The 20,034-nt window shown below is 41.1% G+C and overlaps 1 protein-coding gene across 1 annotated transcript in view; it reads left to right on the top strand.

Annotated features, from left to right (window-relative positions):
* LOC103265019 (adenylate cyclase type 10-like) overlaps positions 1–19,402 on the top strand; it is a gene marked incomplete at both ends in the record, with an annotated part of 22,036 nt that extends 2,634 nt beyond the window's left edge. The window contains 9 exons of the mRNA XM_008062725.2: positions 2,678–2,747; positions 3,017–3,248; positions 4,170–4,277; positions 5,100–5,275; positions 8,555–8,711; positions 17,371–17,575; positions 17,654–17,750; positions 18,305–18,420; positions 19,285–19,402. Coding sequence (XP_008060916.2) covers positions 2,678–2,747; positions 3,017–3,248; positions 4,170–4,277; positions 5,100–5,275; positions 8,555–8,711; positions 17,371–17,575; positions 17,654–17,750; positions 18,305–18,420; positions 19,285–19,402 — 1,279 coding nt within the window. The remainder of the gene's footprint in view (positions 1–2,677; positions 2,748–3,016; positions 3,249–4,169; positions 4,278–5,099; positions 5,276–8,554; positions 8,712–17,370; positions 17,576–17,653; positions 17,751–18,304; positions 18,421–19,284) is intronic.
* Between the last annotated feature and the right edge of the window lie 632 nt (positions 19,403–20,034).

Below are 20,034 nucleotides of genomic sequence, written 5' to 3' on the forward strand. Positions count from 1 at the left end.
GCTGAGGCGGAAGGATCGCCGGAGCCCAGCAGGTCGAGGCTGCAGTGGCTGGGAACGGCCGCTGCACTCCAGTCTGGGCGACAGAGTGAGACTCTAACTCAAGAAAAAAAAATCAAATTCTGAAATTATCTGCTTTCTTCTTGCTATCACAGATGAGAATTTAACTCTGCTTATCACTCCTCAGCTCCTCTCCCGCTATACTGTTACATAACTAGCATTAGATAGATCAATGTAGGGCTTACATTATGAAAACTATGTAAATAGCGTCCATTACAGAACCAAGTAGTACACAATGAATAGATTTTTAAACAAATATCATTTTTCCTAGAGTTGCTAGGAAACTTTTATTTTTTGCAAGGTCTTCCTTTTTATGATAACTTACTTCAGTCTTGGCTGGCTACTCCATCTATCCATTATTACCTGAATCTCCCAAAGTGTCAAGTATAACCTTTAGGTAATTGGTCAAGGACATAATTGGAAGAGATTTGAGGACATCGCATTAAGTGTGAATCAAACAGTGAGGAAGTTAATTCCCTTTCAGTTTTCTTTTGATCCTCATGTCCTTCTTAGAAACTGTTATTTTCTAAGTCTTGATCCATTCCCATGGACTCCCTTCTGAACTCTCTCCTTCAGCTTCCTCCACCGACTTCATCCATGATCACAGTTCTCACTCCTTCATCTTTCAGAAATCTGTTGATAGTTCGTTCAACATTTCACTTACTCATTTAACACACATTTATTGAGGTCCTGCTATGAGCCAGGCATTGGTCACTGCTCCAGACACCTGAGACACATCAGTGAACAAAACAGCATTCTACTGGGGAAAAGTAGACAATGGAGAAAAACATAAAAAAGTAAACTTCCAAGCATGGTGCCTCATGCCTGTTAATACCAGTGACTCAAGAGGTTGAAGTGGGAGGATTACTTAAGACCAGGAGTTCAAGACTGCAATGAGCTAGTATTGGGCCACGGCACTCCATCATAGTCAACAGAACAAGACCCCAACTCTTTTTTGTTTTGTTTTGTTTTTGCTTTTGTTTTTTGAGGTGGAGTCTCACTCTGTTACCCAGACTGGAGTGCAGTGGCCGCTTCTGGCCACTGCAGCCTCGACTTGCTGGGCTCCGGCGATCCTTCCGCCTCAGCCTTTCGAGTAGCTGGAATTACAGGCGCACGCTACCACACCCGGCTTGAGGACCCCAACTCTTAAAAAAAAAAATTATAGTATGTTGTAAGTGACTAGCTCCAAGGAGAACAGAAAGGAATGTTAGGTAGGGCAAGGGAAACTAGGAGTTCAGAGCCATGAAGGTAGCCCTCCCTATGAAGTAAGATTTCTGTAAAGAAGAGGAGATGGGGGATTTGGTTGTGTGAATGGCTGGGAAGAGTATTCTAGACGGAGGGGATAACCAGTGCAATGACCCCAAGACAGGAACGTGACCCATTCCATTCTATACATTATGGGCTGATGATTTAAAAAACATTTATTCTCATTTGATGGGGGCAAAATGTCCCAAACCTAGGGAGACAGGAGGTAAATTCACGAGGTCAATCTGACACCTTGATCCTGCAGACTTATTTCTAGGTCTTTGAAACCACAGGGTGAGTAGGTGGTGGATTTGCTTTTCTCCTTCCAAGAACCTACAAGTATTTTGTATCTTTTTTATTTTGATTTTTTTACAGATTCTCCTTGTAGGAGGAAATTCTTAATATAATATCTCCTTTGTAAATTAAGAAAATTGAGAACCAAAGAGAATATGGTTTACTCAAGGAGCAAATGATGTAATGACAATGGATACTCTGACTTTATCTATCCAATCTCTGCATCTCACTCTATCACCACTACAATTTTAAACGGAAAAATATAGAGAGAATGTTAAAAGAGAAATAGTATTTTATTTTTACTAATTGATTTACTTTTTAACAAATGTGCATTTTTTAAACAAACATTTACTGCACATCTACCATAGATGGATTAATTACTAAAACCATCAAGGAACCTTGTAGACCTTGATAAATAGTCTGAATTTCATTCTAAGTGAATTGGAATATATTGGAGAGTTATTGATTAGAATTAGTATTGGCTGTATATAACAAGGACCCAGCTAGAGTGGCTGAAGTTTGTTTCTTACTAAATTTATTTCTCTCATGTAAAATGCTTGTCTCTGGGTCTAGTATAGAGACTTCATGATCATCAAGGAGCTTGGTCCAAAACAGCTGCTGGAGTTCCAGGTATCATATTCACATTTAATGCCAAAAGGAGGGAAAAGAAGTCAAAAAATGAAAGAGGTGCTCCCTCCCTTTTCAGGAAATTTTCTAGAAGTCCGACCCAATATTTCCTCTTACATTCTTTTGACCAGAACTTTCTAGAAATACCACCTGAAGTTTTTTCTGTATTTGGGGATCCTTAGAATTATTTTCTTTCTTGTAGAAGGAGAGAGTAGAGAAGACACAACCATCTCAGTCCCGGGAGTGACATCTATCACTTCTGATCTAACTTCATTGTGAGAACTAAAAATGTGGCTTAATCCAAGAGGCAAAGGGAACTGGTAAATGTAGTTCCTGGCTGTACAGCAACAATCTATATCGTGAAAATGGAACAAGAATCTTTGGTAGATACCAGATGTCTTTACTATAGAGAACATTTCAACAGCTTAAACTCATCTATTTGTTTATTTTCTAGCTGAAGAAGAGATCATCTTTTCTAAAGCAGAGATTCCTAAGAGATCTGAGTTATTTTCTGAAAATCTCAGGTACAGGCACATATAATTGTTTACGAGGTACAGCATAAACAATTGGCATTAAATTCAAAACACTGTCAGAATCATTTGTCTAGTCAGTACTTTTGGCCTCTTAGGAACAGTGGGGAAACATCAAGGGGTGTGTAGATGGTGAGTTTGGTCAGTAGTATCTACATTAGGTTATATCTTGCTCTTTTATTCGTTTTTAAAATATGTTTTCATATCAAAAGCTACACTACATCTATAAGTTATTACTCCTGTTTTTTTCTGCATTTGGACAGCCCTGAAGAAATAAAAGAAAACATTTTGAATTTCTTTGACGCTGTTATAACAAAAATGAAGACATCTGAGGAAAACATTTTTCCCCTGGAATCTTGCCAGTGTGAGGAAATCCTAGAGATTGTCATCTTGCCTCTGGCCCAAAATTTTCTGGTTTTGGAAGAAAACAGCAAAGCCTTGTATTACTTTTTAGAAATTGTATCCGCTTATCTCATCTTGGGTGATAACTATATGGTAAGTTGTTACTACCCAGACCTCTTCTACCTTGAAGACAACTCATAGACCACAAAGCCAGAAAAGAAGTTCTAGTGTGCTTGTTTATTACTTCATGTTCTTGATTCCTGACAACATTTTCCTTTGAAAATCACATTGCTCAGAAGGGACATGATCTAAGATTGAGAAAAGAGAGTTGGAACAAATTGCAACTCGTATTTACACATTAATTAAAATATTGCTACCTTTACAAACTTGCCATGAATTGTCTACCTGTATGGGAGGCTGGGGGTCATATTTCACTCCAAAAATTATGCAAAGAGGACTTTTAGCATGGCCTTCCACAGTAACATTCAAGTGGCATTTGCCCTCTATCATCCCCAAATACCTGTGAGCACAAAATATCTATCTATAGGTCTTTCAATAAGTGCAATTCTTATTTTTCTTAATTTGAACTGTGTGATCCCCAAAGAGGCTCTCTCGCTTTCTACCTTCCCAAGATGGCCCAGTAAAGGAAATAGGGGGTAATTCATAACTCATTCCCAAAGTAGAGACCTGCTTCTCAGAGCTGTGGGGATTGCTGTCAGAAGCAGTGGGTTCATTGTTGGAAACAGGAAGTTTAGGATGGAATTACTGAGAAGAGAAAATTGCTCGGGGAGAAACTTCAGGTAAGGCAACTTACGTGACAGCATGAGGGAAGGCGGAGACGTCTAGATTTATCTTCTAGGTTGAGTGATCTGGCAGACAAAGGTTGGGATGAAGGTGGGGGTTCCTGTCTAGAATTTGAAAGCCCATTCTGATCAGTGGAGCAGGGAATAGAGGTGGGGGTGGGACCTAGAGTGGCTCCTGCTTCTCTTCCTTCAGGATGGTCTGGGCAATTGCTCCTCTGTGGTCTCAGTTCTGGCCAAATGAACACTTTTCTACTCTTTGGGCTGGTTGCAGGCATACAGGTATTTGAATGAGGGAGAAAAGTTGCTGAAAACTCTTGAGAAGGAAAAATCCTGGAGTCTGAGATTTGAGTCTGCCACCTTTTATAGCCTCAAAGGTCAGGTAAGAAACCACTGAAGGTCTGAATTCATCTGTCATTTGTCTTCAGTCTCTCCATAGAAGAAGTAGAAGTCACCCCTAGAACTTTCTACATCCTCCTTCCATCTCTTGCCAGATTCCTACTCAAGACTCTAGAGCCCCAAGCCCATGAACTCAAACTCCTCACCATGGCTTACCAGAAGCAAGACCTTCCCTGTCCTCCAGGTTGACATCTTTATGAAATATTTTTTGGCTGGACTCATTGACTCAAAGTACTGTAATTCCAGTACTTTAGAGGCCAGGGCAAGTGGATTGCCTGAGCCTGCAGGTTCAAGACCAGCCCGGGCAACTTGGCGAAGCCTCATCTCTATAATAAATCAAAAATTAGCCAGGCATGGTAGCACACACCTGTAGTTCCAGCTACTTGGAAGGCTGAGGTGGAAGGATCACCAGAGCCTAGCAAGTCAGTGCTGGGGTGGCTGTGAGTGTGCCACTGCACTCCAGACTGGGCAACGGAGTGAGACTCCAATTCAATATATACATATATATATATATATTTTTTTTTTTTTTTTTTAACAACCTCTAAAAATGGACATGAATGGGTAAACATTTTCTTAGCGGTAGATGATGTACAGCTGAGATGCTAAACCCTAGTCATTCCACCATCCTCCATGTAGCCATCCAATAGACATGTATTATTATGCCAAGCACAGGAGGATTTTTTTCTGGGCCATAGAATACAATTTTTGATAAGAATTCCCCAAACATGTATTGTTGGAACCTACTAAGTCCAGAATCTCATCCCCTCCTGTCTCTTTTCCCTCCTGTCTCCCCTCTTCCCTATAGGTCTGTTTCAATATGGGCCAAATGACTCTTGCCAAAAAAATGCTGAGGAAGGCACTGAAGCGCCTCAACCGAATCTTTCCTAACAACATAATCTCCCTGGTTTTCCATATCCATGTTGAGAAAAATAGACGCTTTCATTATATCAACCAGCAGGCCCAAGGGAACTCACCTCCAGGGTAAGGGAAGGAGCTGGGAGAGTGTCTCATTTCACTCCCCACAGGAGAGAGACCTACACAAGGTAGCCCCCAAATCCTGAACCTCCAGGGGGCTCTTCGGGCTCTGACCACACATGGGGGGGGGAGTGGTTTGGGAGGTGCTCCCAGGCCAGGGCAGGGTTGCCCCCCGAGGAATTTACAGACAGTTTTTGCAAAGGGAGTCCAGATGACACAAACATAAGGGATCCCTTTGTGAGGTGAGTTCCAGGGCCCCCTACTCATATAACCCATTAAGCTCCCAGCCCTCCGTGTTCTGAATGGAGCCTGCAACCTCAGTCACAAGCCCTCTTCCATTCAGTGCTCCAACCCTGGGTTTTGTCCCTGAACCAAAGAAAAATGACAAGCCCTGAATACATCTGTCAAAAGACCAAACTCCTCACCCATCCACATATCTTGATAGGGATATGGATTACATAGGGGTTCCATGGGTCGAAATTTTACTGGCAATATTTGTGCGTTTTGATGTATACATGTTTTACCTGTACAATAACTATAAAAATCATACTGAGGGGGAAGAAAGAGTGGAGAGGTGGATGAGATAAGAACTTCGATGGTTGATGAAGCTAGCTGTTGCATACATGCCGCTCATTATACTCTTTCCTTTATGATGTTTGAATTATTCCATAATAAACGTTTTTTTAAAAAGGTCCCACTATCTATCAGTTCAGACTAAAGGAGATGCCACCTTGTTGGGAATCCAGAGAGCTGACAGAGAACATCCCACCTTGGGAGAGATGGATAGCAATATTCCCACAGGTTCTACCTAAGATATGACGTCGATTCCTGGGAGCAGTTGCCACAGCTCCTTCGCAACCCACCAAAATGGCCTCCCCTGGCTTCCAGAAGTGTCCCTTAAATGTGGGGCACATACGGAGGTGGAGAGGAAATGAGATGGGGCTGAGCACCTTTGCAGGTTGGAGGTGGGCTTCTGGGCATACCTGCGGGCTTCCAGAGACACTGACTGGCAGGGAGGAATGTGAGAAGGTCACAGAGGTCTCTCTGAGAGAGGAAGAAGGCAGGGCGTGCTCTCTGGGTTACCCTAAGGGTTGTCAGCTGCAATACAGATGCCTACTTCAATCTGAATTTCAGATAAACAATGAATAATTTTTTAGCACCTATGTCACATGAAATGTTTAGGACATATTCGTTGTTTTTAAATTCACATTTAACTGGGCATCCTGTATTTTCATGTGCTAAATCAGATCGTTTGCACATTTTACAGTTGAAGAAAGGAGTAAGAAGTACCCGCACAAGGGGAAAAACAGAAAAGTGTGAAAGAGGGGAAAACTGCAACGCTGTTGGCTTAAAATGCCCGTAGGTCAAAAGTTTCTCAGCTCAGAAATGAGGACAACAAGGAACAACATTTACTGTCACAGTGTCTACTTCCCTCATGAGCACCCTTTATTATAAGATATTTAACCCTGTCCCGTGGTTCCTTGGAACCTTTAAAAAGTTGGCTGGGCTTGGTGGTGCATACCTATAATCCCAGCACTTAGGGAGGCCTAGGCGGGAGGATTGCTTGAGCCCAGGAGTTCGGGACCAACCTAGGCTACATAGCAAGGCCTCATCTCTACAAAAAAATAAAATAATTAGCTGGATATGGTGGCAAGCACCTGTAGTCCCAATTACTCAGGAGGCTGAGGCAGGAGGAACTCCTGAGCCCAGGAGGTTGAGGCTGCAGTGAGCCATGATGGTGCCACTGCACTCCAGTCTGGGTGACAGAATGAGACCCTCTCCCCACTCAAACAAACAAACAAGCCAAAACCTTTTAAAGTCATTTCCACAATAGAATCGATGTCATTAATGTCGCAAATGAAAGCACCTGGAATTCTTCCTTAGCATCTCTGATATCTCTTTCCTCTCTTCTTAGTGTTATTTAAAATCTACCCTTTGGGTGGAATTGGAGACAATCATTCTTAGCAATCTATCATAGAAATAACCAAATACTACATGTTCTCACTCATAAGTAGGACCTGAATAATATTACATTAATCACTTTAGCACAAGGGAGGGATTAGCAGTCGAGGGGTACTGCGGAGTGGGGGCGGGCAGGGGAAGGAAGGCAGAGGGGGCATGTAACAGCACAAAGCGTCCCTGATCCTAAACCAGGGGAAGTGAGGACCAGTTGGAGGCCCAGACTTCACCTGCATGTACATTACTTATGTCCATAATCCTGATTTGTACCCCACATCTTTATAATAAAGTAAGAAAAAATGCTACCCATTAAGAAATATTTCTAATTACACTTTTTTCTTTTCTTTTCTTTTCTTTTGTTAAATGACTAATAATGCAGTCATCTTGTTCAGGTTCCCATTTTTATCACACACAGAGGAGAGTTTTGGCTACATTATCAGTTAAACGGCCTGCTTAAACTGGGACTGAGAGCCCAGATGTTTTCCATGGAAGATCATCTATCTTCTCCTCAAATGCTTCCAGCATGGATGTTTACCTCCCACGACATTTCATTCTATTGTTGGGATGTAGTTGTTAAAAAAACGCTCATTTCCATTGTTGAGCTGAGATCTATTTCCTCAAAGCAGCATGCAATGAAGGCAATCATATCTTGGACTGGTCGGGCTGGAGGTGGACGGGGCCTGAGTGCTGGCATCATCACCTTCTAGCTGTGTGACTTTGAGCTAATTACTTAACCTGTCTGATCTCTCCTTTCTCCTATGTAAAATGGGGTTCATTATTCCTTCCTCACTTACAGATTTAATGAGATAAATGATATCACTGTGCTTCATTCATTAGTCATTACCTAACACGAGACAGGTGTTTTACCTAAACTATCCTACTCGTAATAAAGTAGACATTATGGTCCCCATTTTACCATGGAGAAAATATGCTTCATAAAAATTAGTGCACTTGCAAAGACAGAAACAACTGACGCTGGACACTGCTAATGGGGGGTGGGACAGAGGGATCAGGCCCAGAGAACCCACCCATAGGGTACCATGTCCACTACCGTGGGAGAAGAGGGCTTGTGAGAAGCCTAAACCTCACCTGCACACAATTTACTTATGTAGCAAATCCTCACATGTATCTTATGACTAAAATACAATGACATAATGAAATATAAAATAGTATGCTTGTTAATAATAATGGAGGCAAGCCTCAAATTCAAGTCAGTCTTCACTCCCAAGCCCACGGTGAGGTCCCGGCGTACCTGCACCTCCCTAATGCGTGGTGATGATGATAATGCCTTCTTTCTGTGTTCCCTTTGTTTACTTGATCTAATAGGAAGAAGAGACTGGCACAACTTTGCCAACAAACCGCCTGCTTCTCCCTGCTGTGGCAGATCTACAGCTTAGATCATTTTTTTCACTACAAGTCCTTTGGCCTGCTGGCAGCTATGATGCAGGTGAATACTGCACTGGAAACTCAAGACAACTTCCAGGTAGGGGACTTCTGAAGCTGCTTTTTACTTTTCTGAATCTTACTGGGAGGGAAGAGCCTCATGAGAGTCAGCTGGGATTCAAGATCATGAGGACATGATGAAAGTCATTCTAACCAGGAGTTCTCGAAACGTTTTGACTCCAAAAATCTCTTCAAAGTTACTGGAGATCCCAAGTAGCTTTTGTTTGCGTGGATTGTATCTATTGATGCTATCATATAAAAAAACAGAAACAGAAAATTTAAAAATATTTATTTTAAAGTAGAAACAATAAACCAATTACATATTAACAAACGTTTTCAGTTTAAAAAAAACAAAAATCTTGGCCAGGCTTGGTGGCTCAGCCTGTAATCCCAGCCCTTTGGGAGGCCAAGGCAAGTGGATTGCCTGAGCCTGCGGGTTCGAGAACCACCCGGGCAACTTGGCAAGACCTCATCTCTACAATAAATCAAAAAATTAGCTGGCCGTAGTAATGCGCCTGTAGTTCTGGCTACTTGGAAGGCTGAGGCAGAAGGATCGCTGGAGCCCAGCAGGGCGAGGCTGCGGTGGCTGGGAGCGTGCCACAGTCTGGGCAACAGAATGAGATTTCAACTCAAAAAAAAAAAAAAAAAACACCTATTCCCCAAACAACAAGTTTAATGGCACTGCATTAAATTTTTGCAAATGTCTTAATGTCTGACTTCACAGAGACAACTAGGGTCTCACATCTGCTTCTACCTCACTGTGTTGCAATATCACACACATTGTCTGCAGAAAACTCCACTACATACTCATAAATGAGAGTGGAAAAGAAAAATGTTAAAAGATAATTATTTTCAAAAAGAATCATAACTCATACAAATATTAAAAGTACACAGGTCAAAGATTTCATTTAACTCATTGAGTTAACTCAGAGAACAAGATGTTACAACTGGTTCCACAGAGAATCCGGTCTACAAATAGATACAAAACTAGCCTAGTCACAGGGCAATAACCATTGTGTTCCACCAAACATTGACATTTCTATGAAAAAAACCTTATCATTCACATTATTATCTGTTTTCCGTCAAACAGGCCAATGTCGTAAAATAGTCTGAAGAAACATAGAGATAACCTTGACTGAGTTAGGACACCCACAAAGTTTTTCTTTTGGCCTACTTCTAGGTCTTTCACTATTTTTCCTATCCCAAGCAATGCCTTGATATTATAAAAGCTTTGACTTTGTGTGCTCTCTGAAAGGGTTTCAGGGGCCCCTAGGGCTCCCAGGACCAATGGAGAGAACCACTAGCTTAGGTCAGAAATTGGGAAGCCTTTGATTGAATGAAGAAGACACCAGGAGACAAGATCAAGAAATTGCTAAGTTAAACCCAACTCATTTAATGAAAGCGACCTGGCTTTTTTATATATATGTTTGGGTTTCTTTGGGGGCAATAACTCCTCCCTAGAGTCATTAACAAGAATTCAGAGAAATGGCCAAGTAGCAATATAAATGGTGAAGGAACTTAATTCTAACATTAGTTCCTTTCAGTAGAACTGGGCTAGCTCTCCCAAGATACAGAAATGTTTATAAAGCCCATAGACTGATCCCTACCTATTTCCCATTCTCCTCTCCTAGCTCCCTGGACCATTAAGGAGCCACAAGTCCAACCACATCTGTCCGCTTTTGGGTCCTTAAGCACAGAAGTGCGATTCCATCTTTCACTGGATGCTCCCTCTGCTGGAATGTTCATCCTCTGATCTTACTGGGCATCCTGCTTGTCAGCTTAAAAGTCATCTCCTCAGTGAGGCCTTCTTGATCACCTAATGGAAAGTGGCCACCCATTCACTTTCCACCTCGTCACCCTATTTTAATAGGTCTTATTATCCTCCGACACTCTCTCGTTTATTCCTTCATTGGCTCATGGTTCATCCCCCTTGCTAGCCTGTAAATTCTGTGAACAGGAACCTTGTCTGCTGTCTTATTCACATCCTGAACATCTAGAACAGTGCACAATGTGAGTGCTCAACAAATACTTATTGGATGAAATACTTTCCACACTTGGGGTTAGATCCTAAAAATGGTGGCGGAGTTGGGGTGGTGGGAGGATAAAATGGGACAGCAGGTTGGAAAGGGAGTAAAAGCAATTGACTGAAGGTGGCTGGGGCTGAGGGCAGACCTGCAGAGAGCACTCCCCGGGGTGCTCAAAATCCAGTGAGGTACTCGACATACAAGAATGGAAAGGCCCAGACTGAGAGCCAAGAGAATGGCTTCCAGGACCACGCCTCTCTGCGGTGCGACCACCAGCAAGTCACATGACCTCCAAGCTTTATGTTTCCCTCCTAAAGTGACTTCATCCTCTTGGTCCAGATCCAGGAAGTCCTAGGCTTTACAGCAGCTGTGGGGTTTTCATGTGCCGCTAATTCTTTCACCTCCACCACTGCTGCTGGCTTCCCTCCCCGTCTGCTAGCAGTATCTGAAGCGTGTTCCAAACCAGAAGTAAGCGAATTTTCTAAGACTGACCCCGTGGTCTAACAAGTACCCGGGGACCTGCCTGGAACACAGAATTCGTGAACCAGTTATTTTGTGTGATTTGAAGAATTACCGGAAAAAAGTCCCTACTCTAAAATGCTTCCCCTACCCCAATACTTCTACCAGTAGAAATTCTACATTTTTCCTGTTTGCATTTTTCACAGTAGACATAGATTCTGCTTTCTTTTTTTTATTATTGCAAATTCCTTAGAAAAAAGCTGTATATGCCCTAGAGTGCACCTTATAACTGATATTTGTAATTAACTTTTTAAAAAATTTTAAATTTTAAATATGTAGGGTACAATTCAGGGCTAGACATACAAATGTTCATTATGCAGGTACCCTTGTTGACGAGGTGTGCCTCCCCTCCTATGGCAGTTTTCCACCGCTGCCAATCCCATTCTTATAGTATTATGATATTTGTTCAAGGACCACTTATGAATAAGTACAGGGGATACTCGGTTCTTTGTTTTTGAGATAGATCACTCAGTATTATAGACTCTAAGTCCATCCAAGTTGCTGCAAAGTTCATAATTTTGTCCTTCTTTATGGCTGTGTAATATTCCATTGTGTATATGTTCCACATTTTTTTAATCCAGTTCTCTTTCAATGGGCAGCTTGGTTGGTTCCAGATTTTTGCTATTGTGAATAATGCTGCAATAAACACGCATATGCAGGTATCTTTTTCACAGAGTGATCTGAGTTCCTCCGGGTATATTCCCAGTAGGGGGATTGCGGGATCGTGTGGGAGGTCGATTTTTAGATTTTTTAGGAATCACCACACTGTTTTCCACAGAGGACGTACTAGTTTACACTCCCACCAAGAGTGAAGAAGTGTTCCCTTTTCACCGCATCCTCTTAAGCATCTGTTGTTTTTTGAGTTATTGATGATGACTATCCTGACTGGAGTTAGGTGTGGTTTTAATTTGCATTTCTTTGATGCCTAGTGAGGCTGAGCAGTTTTTCTCGTACCTGTTGGCTGCTGGTATGTCTTCTTTTGAGAAGTATTCATATATTTTGCCCACTTTGTAATGGGGCTGTTTTTTTCTTTTCAGCATGTTTGAGTTTCTTGTAGATCCTAGATGTTAGGTCTTTGATATACTGTTGGCAAATATTTTTTTCCCAGTCTGTGGGTTGTCTCCATGCTCTCTCAATGGATTCTCTGACTTTGCAGAAGCTAGTCAGTGTGATGAGGTCCCACTTGTCTATATTATCTCTTATGGCATGGGCACTTGGGGTTTTGATCAGGGATTGATTGCCAGTTCCAATTTCCATAAGAGTGTCTCCTGCATTTTCTAAGGTTCTTATAGTTTGAAGTTTTATGTTTAGGTCTTTGATCTGTTCAGAGTTGATTTTTGTGTATAGTGATAGGTATGGGGTCTTGTTTTAATCTTCTGCATGTGCTTGGCCAATTTTTCCAGTACCTCTCCCCAGTGGTTGGTGGTAGAGGCTCTGTAGAAAATGAGTTGATTGAGGAATTGAGATTTTGTTTCTGGAATCTCTATCCTGTTCCATTGGTCTATATTCCTGTTCTTGTACCAATATCAGGCTGTTTTGATTTATGTAGCTTTATAATAAAGTTTAAAGTCTGGGAATGTGATACCTCTCACTTTTTTTTTGTTTGTTTGTTTGTTTGGCTGAGGATTGTTTTAGCTATTTGTGGTGGTTTATGTTTCCATATGAATTTCTGCATCGTCATTTCCAGGTCTGAGAAGAATGACATTGATAATTTAATGAGTATTGCATTGAATCTGTAGATTGCCTTTCATGGGATGGACATCTTAACAATATTGATTCTTCCAATCCATTAGCATGGAATATTTTTCCATTTGTTTGTGTCATCTTTGATTTCTTTGAGCAGTGTTTTGTAGTTTTTGTTGTAAAGGTCTTTGACTTCTCTGGTTAGGAAGATGTCAAGGTATTTATTTTGTTGTGGCTATTGTGAATGGGATTGTGCTTTTCATTTGGGTTTCTGTTTGTTTATTGTTGGTAATGAACAGGAATGCAACTGTCTTTTGCACATTTATTTTATACCCTGAGACTTTGTCAAAGTCCTTTATCAGGGCAATGAGGTTTTTACAGATTCTCTTGGGTTTTTGAGGTATTGAATCATGTTGTCTGCAGAAAAGGATAACTTAACTTCCTCTTTTCCTATTTGGATACCCCTGATTTCCTTCTCTTGTCTGATTGCTCTAGCTAAGACTTCCAATAATATGTTGAAGAGGAGGGTGAGAGTGAACATCCTGTCTTGTTCTGGTTTTCAAGGGAAATGGTTCCTATTTGTGTCTGCTTAGCAGTATGTTGGCTGTGAGTTTCTCATAGATGGCTCTTACTATTTTGACATATGTTCCATCTATGCCTAGATGTTCAAGGGTTTTTATCAAGAAGGGGTGCTGGATTTTATCAAAAGCTTTTTCCATGTCTAATAATATAATCATGTGGTTTTTATTTTTTACATCTGTTGATATATTTAATTATGTTTATGATCTTGCAGATGTTGAACCAGCCCTGCATCTAGGGGATAAAGCCTACTTGGTCATGGTGGCTGATTTTTGAGATGTGTTGTTGGATCCAGTTTGCTAGAGTCTTGTTGAGAATTTTAGCATCTATGTTCATCAAGGATATTGGCCTGTAGTCCTCTTTCTTTGTTGGATCTTTACTTGGTTTGGGTATCACTGTGATGTTAGCTTCATAAAATGATTTGGGAAGATTTCCATCTTTCTCAATTGCCTGGAATACTTTCAATAGGATTGGTATCAGCTCCTCCTTGTAAGTTTTATAGAATTCTGCTGGAAAACCATCTGGTCCAGAGCCTTATTTTGTAGGTAGTTTTCTTATGACATAGTCAATTTCCTGGGTTGTTATTGGTCTATTTAGGGTCTCGAGTTCTTCTTGTTTCAATCTGGGGAGGTTGTGTGATGTAAGAAAGTTCTTCATTTCATTTAGGTTTTCGAGTTTGTTTCCATACAGGTGTACATAGTAATCTCTGATAATCTTTTGTATTTTTTGGGTCAGTTGTGACTTCATCTTTTGCAGTTCTAATTGTGTGGGCTTTTTCTCTCTTTTTCTTGTTCAGTCTAGCTAGGGGTCCATCAATCTTGTTTATCCTTTCAAAGAACCAGCTTTTGGTTTTATTGATTTTTTGTATTATATTTTTGTCTTTTATGTCCCAAATTTGGGCCTTCACTTTGCTGATCTGGATTCTTCTGAAGTAGGGCTTTGGTAGTCTTGCTTTTCCAGCTTCTTTCGGTGATTTGCAAAGCTATTAACTTGTGATCTTTCCATTTTCTTCATGTGTATTCATAGAGATATGAATTCCCCTCTTACTACTGTTGTCATGGCATCCCAGAGATTTTTGGTAAGATGTTTCTTCATTTTCATTTGTTTCCAGGTATATTTTAATCTCAGTTTTGACTTCCATATTGACCTAGGAGTTGTTTAGCATCATGCTGTTTAGTGTCCATGTCTTTGTGGGTTTTGGGGGGAGTTTGTTGGCATTGATATTTATTTTTATTCCACTGTGGTCTGAGAAAACGCATGGCAGAATTTCAATCTTATGGAATTTGTTTATGCTTGATTTATGGCTGAAGATGTGGTTGATCTTAGAATACGTTCCATGTGGTGATGAGTAGAATGTATATTCCATGGTTGTTGGGTGGAGTGTTCTGTAGGTATTAAGTCCATTTGGTTAAGTGTCACCTTGAGGTTCCATAGCTCCTTGTTGATTTTTTGTCTTGATGATCTGTCTAGGGTTGTTAGTGGGGTGATTAAGTCCCCAGTTATGATAGTTTTAGAGTCAGTATCTTTTTTTGGTCTACCTAGAAGGTGCTTTATGAAAGTTGGTGCTCCTATGGCGGGTGCATATATGTTTAGGATGGATATTTCTTGTTGATGGATTGAACCTTTTATCATTATGTAGTGACCTTCCATATCTTTTTAAATTTTAGATAGCTTAATGGGTATTTTGTCTGGTATTAAGATTGTGACTCCTGTTTTCTTTTGTGTTCCTGAAATTTTGTTTTCCATTTTCTTACTTTGAGTGTCCTTTCTGGTGAGATGAGTCTCTTGGAGACAATATATTGTTGCTCCATAATATTTTATCCAATTTGTCATTCCATGTCTTTTCAGTGGTGCATTTAGTCCATTCACATTCAGGCTAATTATTGAGATGTGAGTTTATCCCTGTCATGAGTTACTTATAGAGTTTGTTGTTGTTGCTGCTGTTTGCTTGTTGTTGTCTTTCTTTTGATTTTGGGGTTGATTCATGTGTGTTTTCAATCTTTTTCCTGCATTCTTGGGAAGGGCATTGTTGTGGGGGTTTTTTGTTTGTTTTTTTCCTTTCTTCTGTGTTTAATACTTTCTTAAGTGTTTCTTGTAGAGCTGGTCTGGAGGCAGTGTAAACTCTTAGGAACTGAATGTCTGGGAAGGATTTTTTTTTTTTTTTTTTTTTGAGTTGGAGTCTCACTCTGTCACACAGGCTAGAGTGCAGTGGCACACTCACGGCCACCCCAGCATTGACCTGCTGGGCTCTGGCAATCCTGCAGCCTCATCCTTCCAAATAGCCAGAATTACAGGTGCATGCTACCATGCCTGGCTAATTTTTTTTATTTGTTGCAGAGACGAGGGCTCATCAAGTTGCCCGAGCTGGTCTCAAACCTGTGGGCTCACAAAATCCACATGCCCCAGCCTTCCAAAGTGCTGGGATTATAGACTGAGTCACCGAGTCCAGCCTGGGAAGGATTTTAATTCTCCATCACTTTCATCTTAGGTTCAGCCTCTTGAAATAGTTGCTTATCTGTGCAGGTTTTCCTCCCCACCCCCACCCCCTTTTTTAAACCTATTCTTTAATTCTGTTGCTTAGTGATGGGAGAATAACTTCTATTTCTGTTTGCTCAATCTTCTACTTCTTCCTTATGTAGATCTTCTGGCTTTGTTCAATTCTGAAGCTGGACTGGGGGTGGGGGCCTGTGCTTTTTGCAGTTTTGAGATTTAATTAAAGGGAAGCTGTGATTCAGAAGCTATCTTCAGATCCCAGTATCCACTGACAGGTATGTGGGTCCCCTGTAACCCACTTCCCACCACCTTATAATCTGTCCATGCAGTGGGGGGTGTCTGTTTGCCCCCTGAAAGCAAAATGAGATAAGAAAAAGGAAAAGAATAGAAAAAGGAAGGAGGAAGATGAAAGGAAGGTGGAGAGAGAAGAAAAAGAACAACAACAGCAACAACAACAGACAGGCATACCAACTAACGAATAAACAGATAAACAAAGACAGGGAAAGCAAAACACAAAAAGCAAAAACCTACAGTAAATCATACAAAGAACCCCCCCCTCCCGTTGGTGTATTCTCCCTCAAGAATACCCATACACAAACAGAAAATCTAAAAAACATAAATTAAAATAATAGAAAGCAAGTACAAAAACATAAGCAAAAAGAGAAAGAGAGAAGAAAAAAACAAGAATTAAAACAAAAACAAAAAAACCTTGCTCTGTGTCCATTTCCGCAACTCCATAGATTCTGCTTTCATATATATAAGAAAACTGCTTCTTTAGAAGGAATTATTTTTTCCTTACCTTTTTGTAAGTATTTATATTCTGAAGCAACTTTATCATTTTAAAGAGTTGTTTTAAAGAGTAATCAGCTTCTCTTGAATCTTCAAATTAAGTTTGAACTAGTCCTTACATTTTTTAAAGCAAACACACCAAACCACTCTTCCTTTTTTATTAAATTACAAAAATAATACATGCTTGTTATAACAAATTAAACATCATAGAGGTACATGAAGTAAAAAGGAAAGTCTCTTCTCCTTCAAATCTCCCTCCCACCCTAACAAATAGGTAACTACTGTATACATTTGGAATACATCCTTGCAGTCTTTTTACTGTGTAATCATATATCCACATATATAATCTACTACTTTTATTTTTCATAGAAATTAAAATTGTCATATTTTGTTTAAGGGCTTCAAGGGTGCAGGGCCATCAAGATTGTCCTGGGTTACTTAGTAAATCAAACCCAGTTTGATTTCTGCATCTAAGTCCATAACTGTGGTCATGTGACCAGCTCCATTTCCATACTTGCTCAACAGATACTTCCTGGCAGGCATTGAGTGATATCCCTGGGCTTTCTGTTTGGGATTCACTCTAGTCTTTCCTTCTCCGTTCTGCCATTTCAGATCATTAAGTCTTACCTGGACTACTCACTGTACCATCATCTGGCTGGCTGCCAGGTTGTGTGGTTCAAATATGAAGTCATGGCCATGGAACATATCTTCAACCTTCCCCTGAAAGGTGAAGGCATTGAAATCGTGGCCCATGTGGCTGGCACACTGGGCCACATCAAGTTCATCATGGGACACCTGGACTTGGTCATTGAATTAGGTAAGGGCTATCTAGGCAAGAAGGGACATGAAGATCCAAGTCATGCCCCACAATACACTGGAATTGTTTTCTCCCCAGGCTCTCGAGCCCACAAGATGTGGGCACTACTTCGGAACCCCAACCAACACTACGTAGTCCTCTGCAACCTTAGCAAAGCTTTCTTTCTGAAAAACAGGTATTTCTCATAACACATTTTCCAAAGTTAGGGAGCCATATGACTGAATGCTCTGGGTTCACTTTACCCTGGCTGTAGGATGGGGAAAGGACTGTGGTTTACAGGAAGATAATGCAACTGATGAGAACCACTACTTTTTTCAACAGAATTCTTTTGCATGCACCATGTCTAACCTGGTGGCTCAAGCTAGTGGCTGGAGGGGAGTCAGATGTCCTCCCTACTGTGGGGATTGGGCCTCCATACCTGCCAGGTGGAAAGAAAGAGAAAAGTCTTCTGGGGAGGCAAATACCCAAAATAGCAACCAGGAATAAAGGCCCAGGCCAATTTGGCTTGACTCTGGTCACCTTGATATAGAGGACTCATGAAAGAACTGTTGGAAAAAAGAGCCAGTTTGAAATTTAGGTTCCAGTCCTGGCAGGCTTGGAGTCCAAGAGTTGTATTTGGTTCTGAATTACTGAGCAGGGCCAAGACTAGCCCAGGACTGAACCTCCCTGAAGTCAATCCTCTCCTCTCAACTACTTTTTAAAAAAGCTGCCACCTTTTCTTTTCCATAGATACAAGAAATTGATCCAGGTGCTGGAGTGGCTATGGGAGCTTTCTATAGCCGAAGAACACATCTATAGCAAAGCATTTTTCTATTTTGTCTGCTTAGACATCATGCTCTATTCTGGTAAGTGTGGCTTTGGAATGTAAAAGAACTTGGAGGTGTGGCACCCGGGCTGGTGACACGTGGCAGCTGTCAGGCTTGGGCTTTGGGACTGCTGGGTTTCTGGCTGGGTAGACTTACAAACAAGGATGGAGAGAGCCTGGTGGAGGTAACGGTGGCACTGTCTAGCAAGGTGCCAGCATTGCAAGGGAGCCGTGAGGAGGAGAATTAAGTCTGGAGGAACCTATTGGTTAGAAGCCGCCCGGTCAACTGTCGGGTCAATTTGCACATAATGATATTGAATGACATTGTCCTACTCTGTGCCTTTTATTAGGCGTATTTCATTTTTAGTTAGGATGCACTTAGAGACTTCATGCTTAGAATGAAGGGCCGGATTGCTAATGATGAGTGTTCAGGTTGGTAGCTGTTTGTGGTTTGGAAAACAAGCTCTTTCCTGATAACCTTCAAGTGACACCAAGTAGGTCCCTTGAAGTGCACATATTAAACCAGAGGAGCCACCCTGTGTGATTTTAAAAGGGGACGTGGTTCTCACTGCCAAGGGAGGCGTGGTGGGAAGACATGGGCATTCTGAGCTGCACTACAGCTGCCTCCAGGCCCTAGAGCCAGGAAGGGTTGGTTTAAACTGCACACCTACCTGGTCTACACTATGGAATTGTCTGATAGATGCGTAGCATTCCACAGCAACCAAGGCTCAGCAAATACAGGGCAATTCAGTCACGGGCTTGTTGCAATCCACAGAACCCGCTGGATTCATAAAGTAATCAGAGACTCCTCTCCCTGCAGTGGGAAAGTCTACTGGGAGTGACTAGTTTAAAAAGATGACCTCCCTATGCCCACAAGCATATGTCACCCTTTTCTCTCTTTTAGGCTTTGTTTACAGAACCTTTGAAGAGTGTTTGGAATTCATACAGCAAAATGAAGACAACAGAATCCTCAAGTTTCAAAGTGGAATCCTCCTGGGACTGTATTCGTGTTTGGCTATCTGGTAACAATGCGTTGCATGTCGCTACATCCCCAGAGTGAAAATGTTGAATCCTAAGGAGGAGCTCTACAAAAAAATTTATTTATTTATTTATTTATTTATTTATCTATTTATTTATTTTATATGAAGTTGTGGGGTACAGTTAAGGGTTAGGTATACAATTGCATTTCATTCAGGCACCCTGTGGATATGGGGTGTTTCCCCGTTCCCAGACAGATATTTGCTACTGTTAATCCCATCTCCCTCCCCCCACCATAATTTCCCAGTACGGTCAGTCATTTTCGTATAGTATTGCATTGGATGTTTAAGGTCCATTATATGAGTGAGAACATGTGATACTCGGATCTTTGTTTCTGTGAGAGGTCACTCAGTATTATAGACTCTAGTTCCATCCAGGTTGCTGCGAAATTCATGATTTTGTTCTTTTTTATGGCTGCATAGTATTCCATTGTGTATATGTACCACATTTTTTTAATCCAGTCCTCTTTTGATGGGCAGCATGGCTGTTTCCAGGTTCTTGCTATTGTGAACAACGCTGCGATAAACATGCGTGTGCAGGTATCTTTTTTATAGAGTGATTTGTGTTCTTCAGGATATATTCCCAGTAGGGGGATTGGGGGATCATATGGGAGGTT

This window comes from Carlito syrichta, unplaced genomic scaffold (genome assembly GCF_000164805.1).
Source record: "Carlito syrichta isolate Samal-C Ts95f unplaced genomic scaffold, Tarsius_syrichta-2.0.1 Scaffold96990, whole genome shotgun sequence".
Lineage (NCBI taxonomy): Eukaryota > Metazoa > Chordata > Mammalia > Primates > Tarsiidae > Carlito > Carlito syrichta.